The sequence below is a fragment of the Carya illinoinensis genome, chromosome 7, assembly GCF_018687715.1.
Source record: "Carya illinoinensis cultivar Pawnee chromosome 7, C.illinoinensisPawnee_v1, whole genome shotgun sequence".
In the NCBI taxonomy this organism is placed as follows: domain Eukaryota; kingdom Viridiplantae; phylum Streptophyta; class Magnoliopsida; order Fagales; family Juglandaceae; genus Carya; species Carya illinoinensis.
In genome coordinates this window covers 36,912,811-36,930,307 of record NC_056758.1, presented here as the reverse complement: position 1 = coordinate 36,930,307, position 17,497 = coordinate 36,912,811, and the positions used below count along the sequence as shown (strand labels likewise).

The following is a 17,497-nucleotide window of genomic DNA, read 5'->3' as shown; positions in this document are numbered from 1 at the left end:
CTCAATTCATTTACATACCCATATGAGGAAAAAAATAAATATTATCTTTTAACAGTCCTTTTACGATTCTAATCTCCACGAGATATTGAGCAAAAAGCTGTTGAATTGGCTTCAAATAAGTAAAAAAAAAAAGAGGCAGGATTCATTAGCTTTATAATTTATTTATGCTCCTAAGAGTTGAGTTATTACTGCTGATGACGCAGAAAAATGTTGACGGTATCAACCTCTCGATGCCTTTTGCTTTACTTTTTCACCAATTAAAAAATAACAATAACATGGTAAAGAAAATGTCCACTTTTGTCGTGGATGGAGTTTATGGTTAAAAAATATATTAAAAAAAAAAAGAAAAGGAAAATGCATGAATATGCCTTCAAATGTTTTTATTTTAATTTATTTTAATAAATTTATATATTTTTATAGTAATTTTATTTATTATTTTTATTTTTATTTTCTCGATATTTTATTATGTGATATCAAATAATTAAAAATTATTTATTATATTTTATTTAGAAATCTATTATATAATGCTGATAAATAGAGTTTTTTTTTATGAGTAATGCTACATACAGTCATTTTTGCGCACTCCCTACGCACTCCACTAATATGATTGGCTGTATTAATTTTTTTTTAATAGACAACCAATCATATCACTAGAGTGTATAAAGAAGTCTGCAAAAATGACTTCACATAGAATTTTCCTTTTTTATTCAAAAAATGTCCACCATTCGCATAAGAGAAGCATCCCTCCCTCGACACGTGCCATTTCCATCGAAGGGGACGCCTCCTGACTCCTGAGTCGATTCACACTTTTTGCCACCTCCAGACGCTAAAATGGTTTCCGAGTTCAGACTATAAGTCTAGGGTTAGGGTTTCTGCTATCGACGAACCGATTACTTTTTTTCTCGCCATTACTTTTTTTCTCGCCCGAAAGTACTGCCAATGGAGCTCTACTTCAGCGGATCTCAGAGAGCTGCTATTGCTGGGCTATTCATGGTCCTTTTGCCAGTTTTCCTGCCCAATCTGTTCCGCCCGCTGGGCCGTGCCTCGCCTTCCATGTTCTCCGTACGTCTCCCGGATTATCCGTTTCACCTCAATCTGTGTTTCTCTAATTAATGTATCATTGCTATCAAGATTAAATTATATATTGAATAAACTTGAATCTAATTAATTATCCATTTAGCTTTGAATCTCTTCCTTTTTTCAGTTAATAATTTACGTTATTTGTTTAGGAAATATATTCTTAAATATGATCATTTGGATTTAAGCATAATCAAACCATGATTAATTCTATACAATTAGGTAAACATTCATGACGAAATTGATGCATTGCATGGCAGGAGTGGAATGCTCCAAAACCTAGGCACTTGGATCTACTAGAGGGCGCTTTAATAGGCCAAACTGTGAGTAGGTTTCAACTAATTGTTTGCTATGTATATACATATACATTTTTTGTATTCTTTTGGTAAATGGTAAAAAATGTTTGATTCTTTTAGTCAGTTCGACAACAGAATAAACTTTGGTCTCCCTTGCCCAACCAAGGATGGAAGCCTTGTGCTGAGACTACAAATGTACCATGTAAGGACTGAAAGTACATCATATATACTATATAGGTTTTATGCATCGCTTATTATTGTGCATGAGATGAAGTGCTGGGAGGAAGTTTTTGGAGAGAATGGGTTTTCAATATTTTTGTGACGAGAATGCTGTCTTAATGTACTTGCATTTATTAATGTCTTGCAGCTGTGCCGGAAAAAACTCGAGGGTATATTCAGGTATTTCTTGATGGAGGATTGAACCAGCAGAAAATGGGGGTAAGCAACCATTTATATACTATAACGATGTATTTTGGAGATAAAATGAGAAACTTTATATGATAAATGCTATTTCTTGTAGCAACTATGCAGCTAATTGTTGCCCTTGTAGAGTATTTTTGTAGAACTTTATTTTGTTTCCTGTTTCTTGAAGATCTGTGATGCAGTTGCTGTTGCTAAAATCTTGAATGCAACCCTAGTGATTCCACATCTTGAAGTGAATCCTGTATGGAAAGATTCAAGGTATTTTATAAATAAACTATCTTTGCAAACATCCTTGCAGTAATGGCACCCCTCCCCCCTCCAAAAATAGAAAAAAAGAAAAAGAAAAAGAAAAAGTTATTTATGTTTTATGCAAGTTGTGTATGCTTGTTGCAGTTCATTCACAGAAATATTTGATGTTGACCACTTTATTGATGTCTTGCGCGATGAAGTTTCTATAGTGAAAGAGTTGCCCAGTGAATTATCTTGGAGCACGAGGGAGTACTATGCTACAGGCATTCGAGCTACCAGAATTAAGACAGCACCTGTTCATGCTTCTGCTAACTGGTATCTGGATAATGTCTTGCCCATATTGCAGAGGTCTGTAACTTGATCTTATTCTTTAGATTTGAAATTGCTCCTTTTAAACTTAATGCTGTAAATTTCTGGCTCTTTTATCGATTTAAGATATCAATTATCCAATAAGTTTATGTTACTCTTGCCAGAAACATGGAAAGAATTTTGGATTCAAAGAAGTTTTCATCCCCTATGAAATATTTAAGTTCCTGAGAATGTCATTCCAGGAAATGTAATAATCGGTTAAGATTTGTAGAGTCGGTAGACAACCTGAAAGTAGTGCATGCAGCATTACCCAAATTTTTCTTGGAAATTTTTATACTACTGCCTGCAAGTACTCTAGGTTTATGATTAGGAATTACATTTACAAATTTGTGTTACTTACCTCGAAGGCTTCTCAATTGATGCAGTTATGGAATTGCTGCTATCGCCCCATTCTCTCACCGACTCACTTTTGACAACGTGCCCACAAGCATTCAGAGACTACGTTGTAAAGTCAACTTTCATGCACTAGCCTTTGTTCCTCATATCAGGGAATTGGGAGACGCCCTTGTCAATCGCCTCCTTAACAAAAACCAGGTTGCATACCAACTGGAGGAACGAGATCGAATTGGAAAAGGGAAAGCCAGGAAATTTGTTGTATTACATCTTCGTTTTGATAAGGTATGTTCTCAGTTTCTTTTATGCAATAATCATTGAGAGTTAATTTCATTTTTTTTTTTTTTTAAATTTGTTCTTTTGATTAATATCGTAAGGTGGCAAGGGGCTTGTGCTGTTTTGTTTCTTTAAAATCTTGTCAGTTTCCTTGTCAACCATGAACAATGCATTTGATCTAATGCTGGTGTTGAACAATGTGTACAAATGAAAGTTTCTGAGATGGGTATTTAGGGTCCCAGTAGCAGGTAGTTGATCCAGTGCACGTTATAAGCCCCAGAATGGACAACTCACAGAAGCCATATTTCTAGACCATCTCACATACCTTGTTTTGGATCTAATTTTATCTACACAAACTATCTTGCTGAGCGTCTTGTGAAGGGTAAAAGAAACACTGAATTTACTTAAATGAGTCTGATCAATTAAATATATGTATCTGCTGATATTGTTTATGCAACTCATCCCCAAAAAAATAAAAAGTCAAAATCAAAATCCCCATGCAGGATATGGCTGCTCATTCAGCTTGTGATTTTGGTGGGGGTAAAGCTGAGAAACTGGCTCTTGCAAAATACCGGCAGGTGCTTTGGCAAGGAAGGGTCCTGAACTCTCAGTTCACTGATGAGAAGTTGCGAAATCAGGGACGTTGCCCATTGACTCCAGAAGAGATTGGGTTGCTGCTGGCAGCTTTGGGCTTTGACAATAATACTCGGCTTTATCTTGCTTCCCACAAGGTTTTGATGACATTTTCACTGGAGTATTATTAACTTTCTATGATTTGACAACCAAGCATATGGTTGGTCAGATATGTTCTCAATTAATAGTGGAATCCATTGTCTTGTGTTAGGGCTTGAGATTTGGATCAATGATTTTTATTTTTTTTATTTTTCAGGTTTATGGTGGAGAGGCAAGGATCTCAACTTTGCGCCAATTATTTCCACTAATGGAAGATAAGAAGAGCCTTTCCTCGGTAGAGGAACGGACTAAAGTTGAAGGCAAGGCTTCTTTATTAGCTGCAGTTGATTATTATGTGAGCATGCAGAGTGACATTTTTATTTCTGCTTCTCCGGGAAATATGCACAATGCTTTGGTAAGTATTCTTCAAATAACTTTTTTCTCTTCAGAAAGACTAGTAAAGTCAAATTGTTCAGAATCATCTGTTCCTTACCCGCTGGTTGGACCAATAATATGTACTAGCGAGTCCAGATGGTTGTGTTAGGCTGCGATTTTCTTTTTTATTTTTATATGTCAGGGAACCTTTCCAAGGCAGGGCCCTTTGGAATAGTGGTCTACATTTTATAGCAAGTGCATGGCAGCAAGCCAATGTATATGATATAAAATAATGGTCTATATGATACGCAATAACTAGAAAAATCTCGATTGTTGTGTAATAATTATCGTATCCATATATATCAAAATCTCGAGCAAATGAAATTTTACTTGTATCAATCAGGTGGGACATCGAGCTTACCTGAACATGAAGATAATAAGACCAAACATGGCACTGTTGGGCCAGCTCTTTCTGAATAAAAGCATGGAGTGGTCAGAGTTCCAACGAGCAGTTGTGGAAGGCCACAAAAGTAGACAAGGGCAGATCAGGTTGAGAAAGGAGAAGCAATCTATATATACATATCCTGCTCCTGATTGCATGTGTCAACCTTAATTGAATCCAAATTAACTTTTTGTACGTGATAGCAAGCACTATTATTTGTCTCTGGCCTGTGTATTAAAAAATATTGGTTGCATCCTTTTTTGTCTTTTTTCTTTTTTTGCCAAGTAAATATTGGTTGTCTGTTTGCTCAGTAGTGTATAGATGTGGGTTGTCATTTGGGTTCCACTGATAAGAAGTTTTGGCCTTTCTTCTGCCAGTCAGAGGACTGCTATACAGCAGCCTCTACTCCTCGCTCCAGGTTTTTTTATTTTTTTTCATCCTTCTGTCATTAACAACACCCTCCCTCCCCTCTTTCTCCTCTCTCTCTCTCGCAATGAGCTCTCTCTCACCGAGTCGTCTCTTTCACCTTGAATTCTTTGCTGCTCTGAAATCAAGTTTTGGGTTGGTTCATTTTGACTTCAATTTTTTCATCAAGTTTCTTACACGGAAAGAGACAAAAACTGAACAAAAGGATAGAATCTGAGGCCATTTGAGTGTTTTTATATTTAATTCGTGAATTTGGTTTGCCACGTTAGGTGTGAGGTGCAGAATATGTGAATCGGCTAATGAGAATAGACTTTGATGGTTTTCTAGTCTTTGTTTTGTGTCTCTGTTAGAGCACTACCATGTCATATAAGATGTAACAGGTCTCGGTTTGGTCTTTTTTTTTTTTTTTTTTTTTTTCTATGAATTGGTACGCTGTTTTTAAAAATTTAAGAATCAATATTGGATCGATTCATTACCGAAAATGGGACTTCCAGCTATTCTGATTTCAGTTTGGTCCAATCCAATTTTTTCGGTTTTATACATTATCAATATTAGTAATAATATAATATTTACATATAGTAAATTGTTAGTTTATTTATATTATAATATAAGTATATTATTTTATAATAATTAACATATACTAATATAGCATTGAATTTAACTATAATCTATATAAGTTCTAGACTTTTTATATAAGTATATATAATCAAATATGTAAAAATGTATTTATAAAATGAATATATATTATAATTTATTATACAAAATATGTATTTATTATTTATATATATAACAAAAGTAAGTTTTATTATTAATGTTTATGTTTAAGATTAAAGTTTTATTTTATATTATAATATTAAATTTTATATGTTATATCAAATATTATAAAATTAATATTATTTTTTATCACATGTTATTAATATACTCGAATAATAAGATTAGAATTTTATGTTATATTATTAATATAACATATAATATAAAAAATTATAAATATATTTCGATCGGTTGAGTTTAAATTGATTTTTACTGCACTAGTTTAAAATCAGTTTCGATATTCCGCACCGACCGCTTACCAATACCAACGGAATTAAACCACCACCGATTCGATCTGATTCGGTCAGTTCAGTTTTCCCATTTTTTTTATACCACTAATGCCACATGCGCATGGATACTTACGGCCACAGTAAAATTACCATAAATTTTTGTTTTTCAACATGTCCCCCTTCTTTGCATTTTCCCTACCGTACAGTGGGAGATGAAGACAAAATTTATTTTCTTCTAAAGGGCAATTTACAAAACAAAAATTCAAATATTCACTTCATCATTATGGCCGCAGGAAGAGAAAGATCAGCTCTTACCTAGAGATCAAACCACGCAAGTCAAAACACGTAGTGTCTGTATGTGTAAAGCGAATCTGACGGCAAAAACATTCCCACGAAAGCCTTCCGACCATTAATTGCAAAAGCAGAGGATCACAAACGGTCTAACTTTGTTTATTTAGTACACGTTCTTTGTATGACACGTACGGAGAGCGAACAAAAACAAAAGCAATTGAAGCAGAGGCAGAGCAGATCGTCAAACATGGCAATCGAAAGCCAGCCGTCGAGTATCGACCCCAGAAGCGGTTTCTGCAACTCCAACTCCATCTTCTACAGCAAACGCGAGTTCACTCCTCACCCACCCAACCCTAACCTTGACGTGACCACTTTCATCTCTTCCCATGCCCACCACGGCGATATAGCCTTTCTCGATGCCTCCACCGGCCGCCATCTCACCTTCTCAGATGTCTGGCTCGCCGTCGATTCAGTCGCCTCCTCTCTCTCCGACATGGGCGTCAGGAAAGGTGACGTCATCCTCCTTCTCTCTCCCAACTCCATCTTCTTCCCCGTGGTGAGCCTTGCCGTCATGTCCCTCGGCGCTGTAATATCCACCACTAATCCCATCAACACCGCCAGAGAAATCGCCAAGCAGATTGCCGATTCGAAACCAATCATCGCCTTCACGACTCGCCAACTCGTCCCCAAACTCGCCGAATCGAGTCTCCGAATTGTAATCCTCGATGAGCATCAGTCCATCCCGGCCGTACGAAATGCTAGAATCGTGGCCACGTTGGAGGAAATGCTAAAGAAGCAGCCAAGTGGGGACGGCCGAGTTAGGGACCTTGTCAACCAGGACGACACGGCGACTCTGCTCTACTCGTCGGGTACCACCGGCATGAGTAAAGGCGTGGTGACTTCGCACAGAAGCCTTATTGCGATGGTTCAGATTAGGTTAGTTCGGTCCAGAGGAAACGAAGGAGAGCATAGGTTCCTCTGCACCGTCCCCATGTTTCACGTCTACGGTCTAGCAGGATTCGCGTTGGCCCTACTCGCGTCGGGAACAACGGTGGTGATCCTCCCGAAATACGACATGCACGATATGCTCTCAGCGATCGAGAAGTACCGGATCACCTCCATTCCAGTCGTGCCGCCGATACTGGCGGCTCTGGTGAACAGCGCGGATCGGATACTGTCCAAGTATGATTTGAGCTCGCTGCAGCTGGTTTCAAATGGTGGGGCCCCGACTAGCAAGGAGGTGATAGAGAAGTTCATGGAGAGGTATCCGGCAGTGACGATTCTTCAAGCGTATGGGTTGACAGAATCGACGGCGGTTGGGGCTTACACAAACTCGTTGGAGGAGAGTAAGCGGCACGGTACGGTGGGGTTGTTATCTCCAGGCATGGAAGCCAAGATTGTAAACCCGGAAACCCAGGATGCTCTGCCCGTGAATCGGACCGGTGAGCTTTGGATGAGAGGTCTCCCCGTCATGAAAGGTATGTATAACAAGAAAGAGAAAAGAAAAAAACGTCATTGTTCGTCTGTTAACGTCACGTGTATAGATAATGATTGATGCCAAAAAAGGATTAAAAATAATATTTTTTAATCAAAATAGTAATGAATGGCAATTTTTCAATTTACGGTTTTTGTATAAAAAAGATTACTTACTAAAATATTTCATTTTATGATTGACTTGATTTGATGAATTACGTTAAATTATAAATATACTTATATTATAAATTTGTTTATATTTAAAGCATTTCTCATTACTATTAATCATTAGAAGTCTTATTAGTAGGAATTTAGTCAGACCATAGAAGGATTGTCTAACCTTTTACTCGTGATCATTAGAAGTAGTCTTATTATCGCGAATTTAGTGTCTCATTGACCATTGATTGTGCATCATGCTAAAAAAATATTAAAATAAAGTAACAACAGGCGCTGCTATATAAATTTGTGCAAGGGGAAAAAAAAGGTGGGTCATATATAATTGAGACCACTTAAAAAAAGAAAAAATTTAGTTATAAACGATTTTATATATCAATAAATGTATCTATTCAATATGATTAGTTATTAAGTCAGACTTCCATGAAAATTATATTAATTTGAATTTGATTTTTATTACGTATAAGTAAAATCTCGTATTAATCTATATATTAATACTGATTTATTCATATTCAAAATTAAATTGACACTGTTTTTAATAAAATCTACTTTTTTATTAATCACGTTAAATTAGTGCATGTATTAGTGTACAGTTCTACTTACAACTAGATTTTTTTTTTAAATTTTAAATACAAAGGCAACAGTACTGGTATGCAAATTAATATGCGAATTTGTTTATACATAATAAAACTCTTTAAAAAAACACATTTTTAATGATAGTTCTCACGTCTTATTTATTCATGAAAACTGTATCTAATATTATTGTTTTAAGTATTTTAATATGATATACTAGCTAGGCTGGTTATAAATTGGTTACGTTGCGCGCATGTAGGTTATTTCCGCAATGCAGAAGCCACGGCATCAACTTTGGATTCAGAAGGATGGTTGAAAACTGGAGATCTCTGCTATATTGATGACGATGGCTTCATTTTCGTGGTTGATAGATTGAAGGAACTGATTAAATACAAGGGATACCAGGTGAGATATATATATAATGTTAGATACAGCATGTGTACGTTGCACGTCATACATTTTTTTTTTTTTAAATTGAGTAGACTTTATTGTTAAAAAATTAATATTTTCATGTATATTTTTAATTTTAAAAAATAATAATATACAATATTAACATATTGTATAACTATAAATATCATTTATGAGTTAAGGATCTATTACCGATTAAGCTGTTCTGCACATATATACAAGTACCTACCTACCTACCTACGTAATACGTACGTCGGAAACTAATTAATAAGGATGTCGATCGATGCATGCAATTAACATTAATTTACATGCTTGTTACCACATCAATAGTATCGAAAAATATATATGCTGATCGTTTATTGTTGTGATGTCTTCTTAATTAATTAAGGTTCCCCCAGCAGAACTCGAGGCATTGTTAGCTACTCATCCAGAAATTTCTGACGCTGCTGTTGTACCGTAAGTCGTAGTACTCTTTTTGGGATCTATATATTGTCATAGAAAGAGTTCGTAAATCGTTTTTTTATTTCCTTTATTATATATTATATACATCATTTTCACATTTTATTTTGATCTAATTATATAAAGTGTGACGTATTTTATTGTGTACGAATTTCAGAATTCCTGATAAGGAGGTTGGACAGTATCCCATGGCTTACGTGGTCAAAACAGCTGGAAGTAATTTGTCCGAAGGTGCTGTCATGGACTTCGTAACGGCACAGGTACGTACGTACTTTGATATATTATCTCTAATTAATTAATGAAGCACAAGATTAATTGTTTTGTATTAATAATCTTAATTAAAATGGTGATGTTTTTGATAATTCGCAGGTGGCTCCATATAAGAGAATCAGGAGAGTGGCATTTGTAGCTTCTATACCCAAGAGTGCGACCGGCAAGACTCTTAGGAAGAATCTAATGCAACTTGCTACCACCTCCAAACTTTGATTTATTTTATTATTTATAATAATTTAATTTACCCATCTAATTAATATAATTCCCATTTTTAGGTTGTCGTTTTCGTTTCTTCCTGTGTTTTTTTGGACCACCAATCGATCTCGACAGCTTACCTACGTCCTAGTACCTACTACAGTACTCATTAAAAAGAATTAAGATTTTACTACTTTTATGTTCACCCCTTTTAAAATAATCTCAATTTTTTAACTAATTAATTGCATGTTATAACAGTGACGTACGTGGTAACATTTTAAGTATTCATATACCTTTTAACTCCTTCGTTCTATGCCTTTTATTTTAGTTTCAGTGCCATCCATTTTCAATATATATGTTATTGAATAAAAACTAAATAATATATGTAATTAAATCTAAAGTTATTAAATAAAAAATGATATATCTAATTACATTCGTAATTTTCATTGAAGTCAATTTCTTTGGACCACCAATGCCACCTATTTAAAACGTGAAGACCACATCTCACGGCAAAGTGATTGGCCCATCCATACGAAGCCCAACTTACTCCGTACGCGCATATTAATTTTGTGGTCACCCTTGATATTTTGGGACAAATCACTCCACATGAAACGCATGACTTTATATACATATATATATATATATTTATATATAATGTTAGGTAAAAGTATTAAATAGATCAATTTTGTTCAAAATTCTTTATAAAAAAAGTGAGTGAATGTGCAAAATTATATATTTGAGACTTATATAAATTATTTTTCATATATATATATGCATATATATTATATCCCAAAGAAAAGTTAAACAAATCTAGATAAGAAAAAGAAAAGTCAATAGAAATTGAATGTGATATTTGAATAAAAGAAAAGTTCTTTGGGAGTAATGATACACACACAAAACTTTTTACAATACATATTATAAGAAAAAAGCTACAAACAGTTGGTTGATGTAAGTTGGGGGCAAACAGTGCTGAGGTGGAAAAATAAAAACAGCATTGTTTAAGTGTTTGTCCCTATTTCCCAAACGAGATCTATCCTCCTTTCTCTTTGTTTTTCTCTTTATCGAAAAATTAATTATGTGTTCTCTCCCTCAACTCCCATTTCCCTAAATCAGATGACTCCTAATGGTATCTCCTACAAGTTGACAAAGTAAGTGCGTGGGATTGAAATAATCCTGAACAAAATAAAAAAAGGAATAGTCAAATAGAAATGAAAATGAAAACTCTATCACAACTGCAATCCCTTGAACGGCTATACTCAGGTATCCTTACCATACCCGCCATTTCATTATCATAACTTCTCTCTCTCTTCTCATTTTTTGATGCTTATGTGATTTTCCTACTTTGAGATGTCTAAAACTTCCAACATAATTTTTTTTGGTGCCGACGATAAGTATCCTACTAAAGAGGTAATGGAAGACTATGCCAAGGCCTTGGGATTGGCATACAAGCAGGTCCAAGGATGGTTTGTTGAAAAGGGCAGGAGGGATAAAAGAGAACGGATTTATTGTACCATCTCATTCAACTTTGATTAATAAACAACCTATTCTTACTAGAAGGAATGGGTTTGGTAGTATTGCTGCTACAAAAGGTTTCTAAAGGCGATCTCTTGATACTTATGGCGGAGGCTCCTTCATCTTCCATATGTAGGCGCCCATCTATGGCGAAGAACAAGGGTGCGAATAGAGAGAAACAAGTTTTTATTCTTCAAAACCTAAGACAAGCGAAACTTATATTTCGTTTTTCTCTTGTTACTTTTTATTTTATTTTAATATATTTGTTGACATGTAAGGTCTGACTATCTGCTGTTTGCAATAGTCGACTGTACCTAGAAGAATTGATATTATAAAATAATGATATTTTTATAATATAGTTTATAAGAATACATCTCTTTTTAAAATATTGTCACGTAAAGTGTTGTAAAAATTAATATGTGTTTATTATTTTTCTTCATTGATTTGATTATGCCCTTGCTCATGATGTCCTATGATCATGTGACATGAAGATTGGCCGGATTCTCCACACAGGAATCGGATGTATTCCTCTGCTTTTTGTTGTGTGTTCTTTTTTGTTTTGAAGATGCATTTTAAATGCGCATGGGTAATGATGGTTTGGGATTAAAAAGAACAAAGAAGAAGATATTACGACTACGTGGAAAGTGTTAACGGTAATCCAATGGGCTGGCTGTTGCGAGTAGGAAGATTTTGTTAAAAATAAAGGTGAAAATCAACTAAAGACAAGAGATCGATTTGAAAATATGAGCCGCTTGTTCTGTTTCAACGTGGTGGTTAAAAAGGGGCGTTATTGTAGATTGCATGGGTCCATCTGTCTTACTCCCTAGGCAACGAATACAATGCGGTAGGTTCCGTTCGTGTAAACGGGCCGATGAGCCCATCAAAACCATAAGCTCGGTTCAGAATTATACCGTCCATTTTGTCCACGATGTCTCTAAATTTTCTTACATTGGTTTAGCTAAATTTTGCTACGGTATTTCAATAAATATGCAGGGGATTAATGCTATAGGAAAAATATTTTTAATTGTTATTTTCGTTTTCCCATTGATCATCTTTAACGTGGGATGAAAAAATTTAAAAAGAATAATAATATTAATTTAGTCAACTTTATACCTAATTCAATATGAGAAGAAATTAATTCTAAGTTAGTTAAATTCCATTTGTTTTCATAGATGAGATGAATTGAGTTAGATTAAAGTTAAAAATTAAATAAAATATTATTAGAATATATTTTTTAATATTATTTTTATTTTGAGATTTAAAAAATCGAATTGTTTATTTTATTTTGTTTAAAAATTTGATAAAATTATAATGATTAGATAAAATGAGATGAGATGAATTAAAATGAATTGTAAAAACAAACTGCCCTCATTTATTTTTAGAGATGAGATGAGATAAATTAAGATTAAAGTTAAAAGTTTAATAAAATATTATTAAGATATATTATTTTTATATTAAGATTTTAAAAAATTAAATTATTTATTTTATTTTATATAAAAATATAATAAAATTATAATAATTAAATAAAATAAGATAAGATGATATATTTTATGAAAATTAACACGCAATCAAAAGGAGGTGACGATGGATGTGCATTCGTGCCAGCTATAGCCAGTGATAAATTAAAATGAAAAGACCGCCTAGGCGCCTAATGCATGCATGTTGAATGCGTCCACCCAAATACAAACTCCGTATGGGAATGTCCCCCTCTTAGCGGCTAGGCTCCAACATATAAAGTCAAAAGGGAAACGCTTCAGACCAGGCCATTTGTTGTTTAAAGTTAGGTTTGACTATCGATAATTTTGAATTTTAAGATTTATTATTATTTTAAAATTTAAAAAAATTTAAAAAATATTAAATTATTTATTATATTTTATATATAAATTTGTAAAAATTATAATAATAAGATAATAATTTTATATTTGAGATAAAAAATCTTAATAACCAAACCGAACCTAAAATTACTGATTATCATTATGTCCTTGCAATACAAGTAAGGAAAATGTTAATTCGACTAAGAATGGCTATCGATAAAATTGACCGATTATATGTTTTTTATTTAATAATTAAAAAAGTGACTATTAATAAACTAATATTTTTTTAATTTTTTAAAATATTTTAAAAATGTTTAAAATAAAAACAAAAAATAAAATAAAATATATATATTTGCATACAATGCAAGAGACCATTCTCTATCCCTGGCATTTTCTTAAAAATACGCGGGAGAACGGTCCGGTTCGATTCGGGTGGGCGATAGACCAAAATCTTCAATTTTCCTAGATTGAAACAAACCAAACATTCCTAGGAACCGGACCGGTTGTAACAGCCCGCTAGAAATTCAATTGTGAAATTTTTATTAACTTTAGGAACCTCGTGAAAACCTCATAAGTTTTCACGAATCCATTAATCGTATAGGTTTTTGTCTAACTATATAGTTAGTGTTATTATTTACTATGGTATCATAAGTGTATTTTTTATTATTGGAGATAGTTAGAAGTGTCAAAATGTATTATAGTTTGTGCTATTAGACTCGGAGGATTATTTAAAGTCTTATGGCGCAATAATATTTTTTCATATTTTCGGACAAAACGTCTGTTCAAAACTGTAGATATTATTGGATAAAAAGAAATATCTTGAGGTAATTTTCGTGAATATTATTGGGTAAAAATATTTTGAGTTGATAGATATTATTAGATAAAAATATCTTAAGTTGATTTTTTTTTAGATATTATTGGATAGAATATTATAAGATAATCATTTATAGATTTTTTTTGGGTAGGAGAAAACTACACTCAACTCTCAACTCCAGCCTCATCTCTTCCATATCTCATCCATAAGTATCTCTAGCCACCTCTCCCCACGAAATTATCTTCATTTACACTTTCCATTGAAAGAATATCAAACACTCTATCTCAGACAGCTTTTAGGAGGTCTTTTGTACACCCATTTCGAAGCTTTTGTAGGTGTTTTATTATAAAGTCTCATTCATATAAGTTGTTCCTTTTTTAGTCTAATTTACATGGATATCTTATTTGCCCCATTTGAAAATCATTTGGTCAGTCAAATATTGTGTAAACTATAGAAAGGTCATTCTGGGAGATAAACTGGAGAATATGTTATAGTTTGGAGTTTTTGACCAAGCTAATGGATAGATATTGATCCAAAATTTTTATGGAGTATTGTTAACATGTATATGTGACTATTGGTTGAGGATTTTTGCATGATTAAAGGTTTTGATGAAAGATTTTCTTAAATTTAGAAACTTAGAAACTGGAAGAAGAAAAACAGTTTCTGTTTTGAGAAAGTTTAACTCTTTGGTGGTCTAAACCTATTCTAATGACTTTAATAATTTTATTAGAGGATCTTAAGTATCTTATATACATGTTATATTATTATTTTGAAAATATTTGATGTTAGTGTCAAAGATATGAAATTTTATGTAAAGAGATATTCAAATAAGCCAACGTGTGGATATTCTTGGCTAAATTTATGTTTTGGTTAATTTCTAACCATGTGATCTTGAATTAGAAGCTTATATATGTTTTAGGACATCTTTTTAAACCATGTGATGGTTTAGTTTGAAGATCATATATTTATAAGTCATAGATCAAGAGATTTATCAAAACTAGTTGAGGAAAAAGTTTCTGTTTTTGGACTAAGTGTAAAACCAAAAACTCCAAATGTTATTTTGTGATTTTGATGACTTTAGTTTGATGATTTAAAGCATGGTTGATGTTAGGATGATATTATGAATATGTTAGAAGTAAGATTTGATTTTTGAAATTCTTGGAAATGTTTTGATTTAAGGTCAAAACTTGTGATTCAAGTACTTGGATCTTTTTACAAAAAAGTTTGGTGTTAATTATTAGCTTTTTCTAAATGGATGTTTTAAATATGGTTTTGAACTTAGGATTGGAAGATGTTTGTTGCAAAATTTTGGTTTAAGCATGAGTTTTGAAGTTGGAAGGAATTGCAACAAAAATCAATGGAAATGGCCTATGGATGTTTCGGCCATAGTGTGTTCTTCATAGTTGTGTTTTGTTTTAAATTTTTCTGAATTGATATTTAAATTTAGGATAAAATTTACACGAGAAATGTAAATTTTGAAAACTTTTGGAGTTAGTATGCAAAATCCTTAAGTTATGGGTAAAACGGTCATTTTCCCACATGTAGAGAGTAAAATGAAAATTTTACTCTTTAAGTTAGTATTTTTCATATTTCAAATTTTTAGTGATTTAGTTCTAACTTTTAGAATCACTAATTACAGTTCCTCGTGATCGCACTTGAAGTTTTATAAGAAACGCGGAGATCGAGGTAAGTTAGCTTTTAACTTACTAACAGTCTACTGTGTATGTGTGCTAAGTAAAAGAACTACAGTGTATGTATATGTGTTATCATATATGTCATGTCATGCCAAGTTATCACGTAATTGTCTATTATACAGAATTTATTCTGTCATCAATTTTTATCTGTTACATAATATATTCTGTTATGTATTACTGTACATTACACGTACGTCATGCTAAGTATGCCATCTATTACATGTATGTCAAGTCATGTAATATTCACTGTTACAAATATGTCATGTTAAATATGTTGTCTATTATATGTTATGCCATGTTACGAAATGTTTCTATCTCAAGTTGGTCATGTATTTCAAGTTATATTCAAGTCACGTTATGTTACGTCAGGACTTCAGTCCTTTCGTATTCCAGTCACATTTCATCTTGAGTACATTATGATGTGTAGAATACATGGGGCCACAACAACTGTGGAGTATGTATTTAACTACAATTGTGATGCGTAGAATACATGGGGCCACAACAACTGTGGAGTATGTATTTACACGTAGAATACATGGGGCCACAACAACTGTGGAGTATGTATTTTTCATGTTAAGTCAAGTTTGTGTAGAATACATGGGGCCACAACAACTGTGGAGTATGTATTTATACGTAAATACATGGGGCCACAACAACTGTGGAGTATGTATTTTTCATGTTAAGTCAAGTTTGCGTAGAATACATTGGGCCACAACAACTGTGGAGTATGTATTTACACGTAAAATACATGGAGCCACAACAATTGTGGAGTATGTATTTTTCATGTTAATTCAAGTTTCAAAGCAAGTTCATGCTAAGTCAAGTTTCAGATCAAGTTCATGTCAAGTCAAGTTCAGTTCATGTTTCAATTTAAGTTATGTCAATTATGCTATGTTGTACTCCAAGTTATGCTTTAATTACTTATGAATTTGATTATGCATTTATGCTTTTACTGTCATCCATGCATCATTAGCTTGTGTGGAAGTTTTTTTGTTAACTTACTGAGATTCGTAATCAAATCTCACTTTGGTAGTCCCAACTACCATTCCTCCCGAATGGTAGATCTTGTTACAGGACCTGAAAGAGAATCAGGAGCTGATCAACTAGACACAGTTGACTAAGTGACGGTGCGACATAAATGTTGATATAGTAATTAACATAAATTACTACTTATACGATTGAGTTGCATCTCTATTACTTTTTGGATCATAACCATTTTGGACTAGTGTTGTGATCTTAGTTGTTCAATGGATTTTTATGTATGAAGTATGTTTTAAGTATTTGGGATATTTTCAATTTGGTGCATAGTATTGCTAAAGAAAAAATTTATCCGCTGTGAATATTGCATATTGTTAGATGCATGTTAGGAATATTGCATCTTATATGTCATGAACGGGGGCAGGTAACCTTGTGTTGCATGTCTCGACGCTTCAAATGTCCGTCCAATCCCAAACGGAATTTGGGGGCGTCACACCGGTGGTAGCTATCAATCCAGTCCTGTCTATTTGGTCCAATAATTTTTTTAAAATTGATTAATAAAAAAATTTATTTAAAATACTAAATGAAATTTACATAATAAATTGTACAATTATTAATATATACTAGTACTATATATTATAGTTATATATTAAATAATATAATAATACTTTAATCTAAATATATATAGTTATAGACTCAGTAACAATACTATAACTAAAAACTATATTAGTAGTATTACTAATATACTATATGTTAGTGATAAATTAGTAATACTCTATTAAATATTGGTCTATATAGTTATAGAAATTTAATACTAAGATATTAAGTTAACTATGTTAATACTATTATAAATTTATACTG

The 17,497-nt window shown here is 33.0% G+C and overlaps 2 protein-coding genes across 3 annotated transcripts; both read left to right on the top strand.

Annotated features, from left to right (window-relative positions):
* Positions 1–738: 738 nt before the first annotated feature.
* LOC122316868 (O-fucosyltransferase 31-like) lies at positions 739–4,768 on the top strand. Of its 2 annotated transcripts, none has more exons than XM_043133698.1 (10): positions 739–1,062; positions 1,338–1,404; positions 1,498–1,575; positions 1,741–1,811; positions 1,966–2,054; positions 2,190–2,393; positions 2,780–3,032; positions 3,527–3,754; positions 3,913–4,110; positions 4,474–4,768. In XM_043133698.1, the coding sequence occupies exons 1-10, from the start codon at positions 940–942 to the stop codon at positions 4,681–4,683; spliced, it is 1,521 nt and encodes a 506-aa protein (XP_042989632.1). In that variant the 5' UTR covers positions 739–939; the 3' UTR covers positions 4,684–4,768. The 2 variants fall into 2 exon arrangements, with proteins under 2 accessions (XP_042989632.1, XP_042989631.1); XM_043133697.1 differs by having other exon boundaries at positions 740–1,062; positions 1,338–1,400; positions 1,494–1,575.
* Positions 4,769–6,210: 1,442 nt separating this feature from the next.
* LOC122316867 (probable CoA ligase CCL5) lies at positions 6,211–9,882 on the top strand. Its single transcript, XM_043133696.1, has 5 exons — positions 6,211–7,747; positions 8,749–8,894; positions 9,286–9,353; positions 9,514–9,616; positions 9,726–9,882. Exons 1-5 carry the CDS (start codon positions 6,451–6,453, stop codon positions 9,840–9,842), a joined length of 1,731 nt encoding a protein of 576 aa, XP_042989630.1. The 5' UTR covers positions 6,211–6,450; the 3' UTR covers positions 9,843–9,882.
* Positions 9,883–17,497: the final 7,615 nt, after the last annotated feature.

Coding starts and splice junctions, on each gene's coding strand:
- LOC122316867 (XM_043133696.1), top strand. CDS start 6,451: ATGACACGTACGGAGAGCGAACAAAAACAAAAGCAATTGAAGCAGAGG. Junction 7,748..8,748: donor AGGTCTCCCCGTCATGAAAG/GTATGTATAACA, acceptor GCGCGCATGTAG/GTTATTTCCGCAATGCAGAA. Junction 9,354..9,513: donor TCTGACGCTGCTGTTGTACC/GTAAGTCGTAGT, acceptor TACGAATTTCAG/AATTCCTGATAAGGAGGTTG.
- LOC122316868 (XM_043133698.1), top strand. CDS start 940: ATGGAGCTCTACTTCAGCGGATCTCAGAGAGCTGCTATTGCTGGGCTA. Junction 3,755..3,912: donor TTTATCTTGCTTCCCACAAG/GTTTTGATGACA, acceptor TTTATTTTTCAG/GTTTATGGTGGAGAGGCAAG. Junction 4,111..4,473: donor GAAATATGCACAATGCTTTG/GTAAGTATTCTT, acceptor TGTATCAATCAG/GTGGGACATCGAGCTTACCT.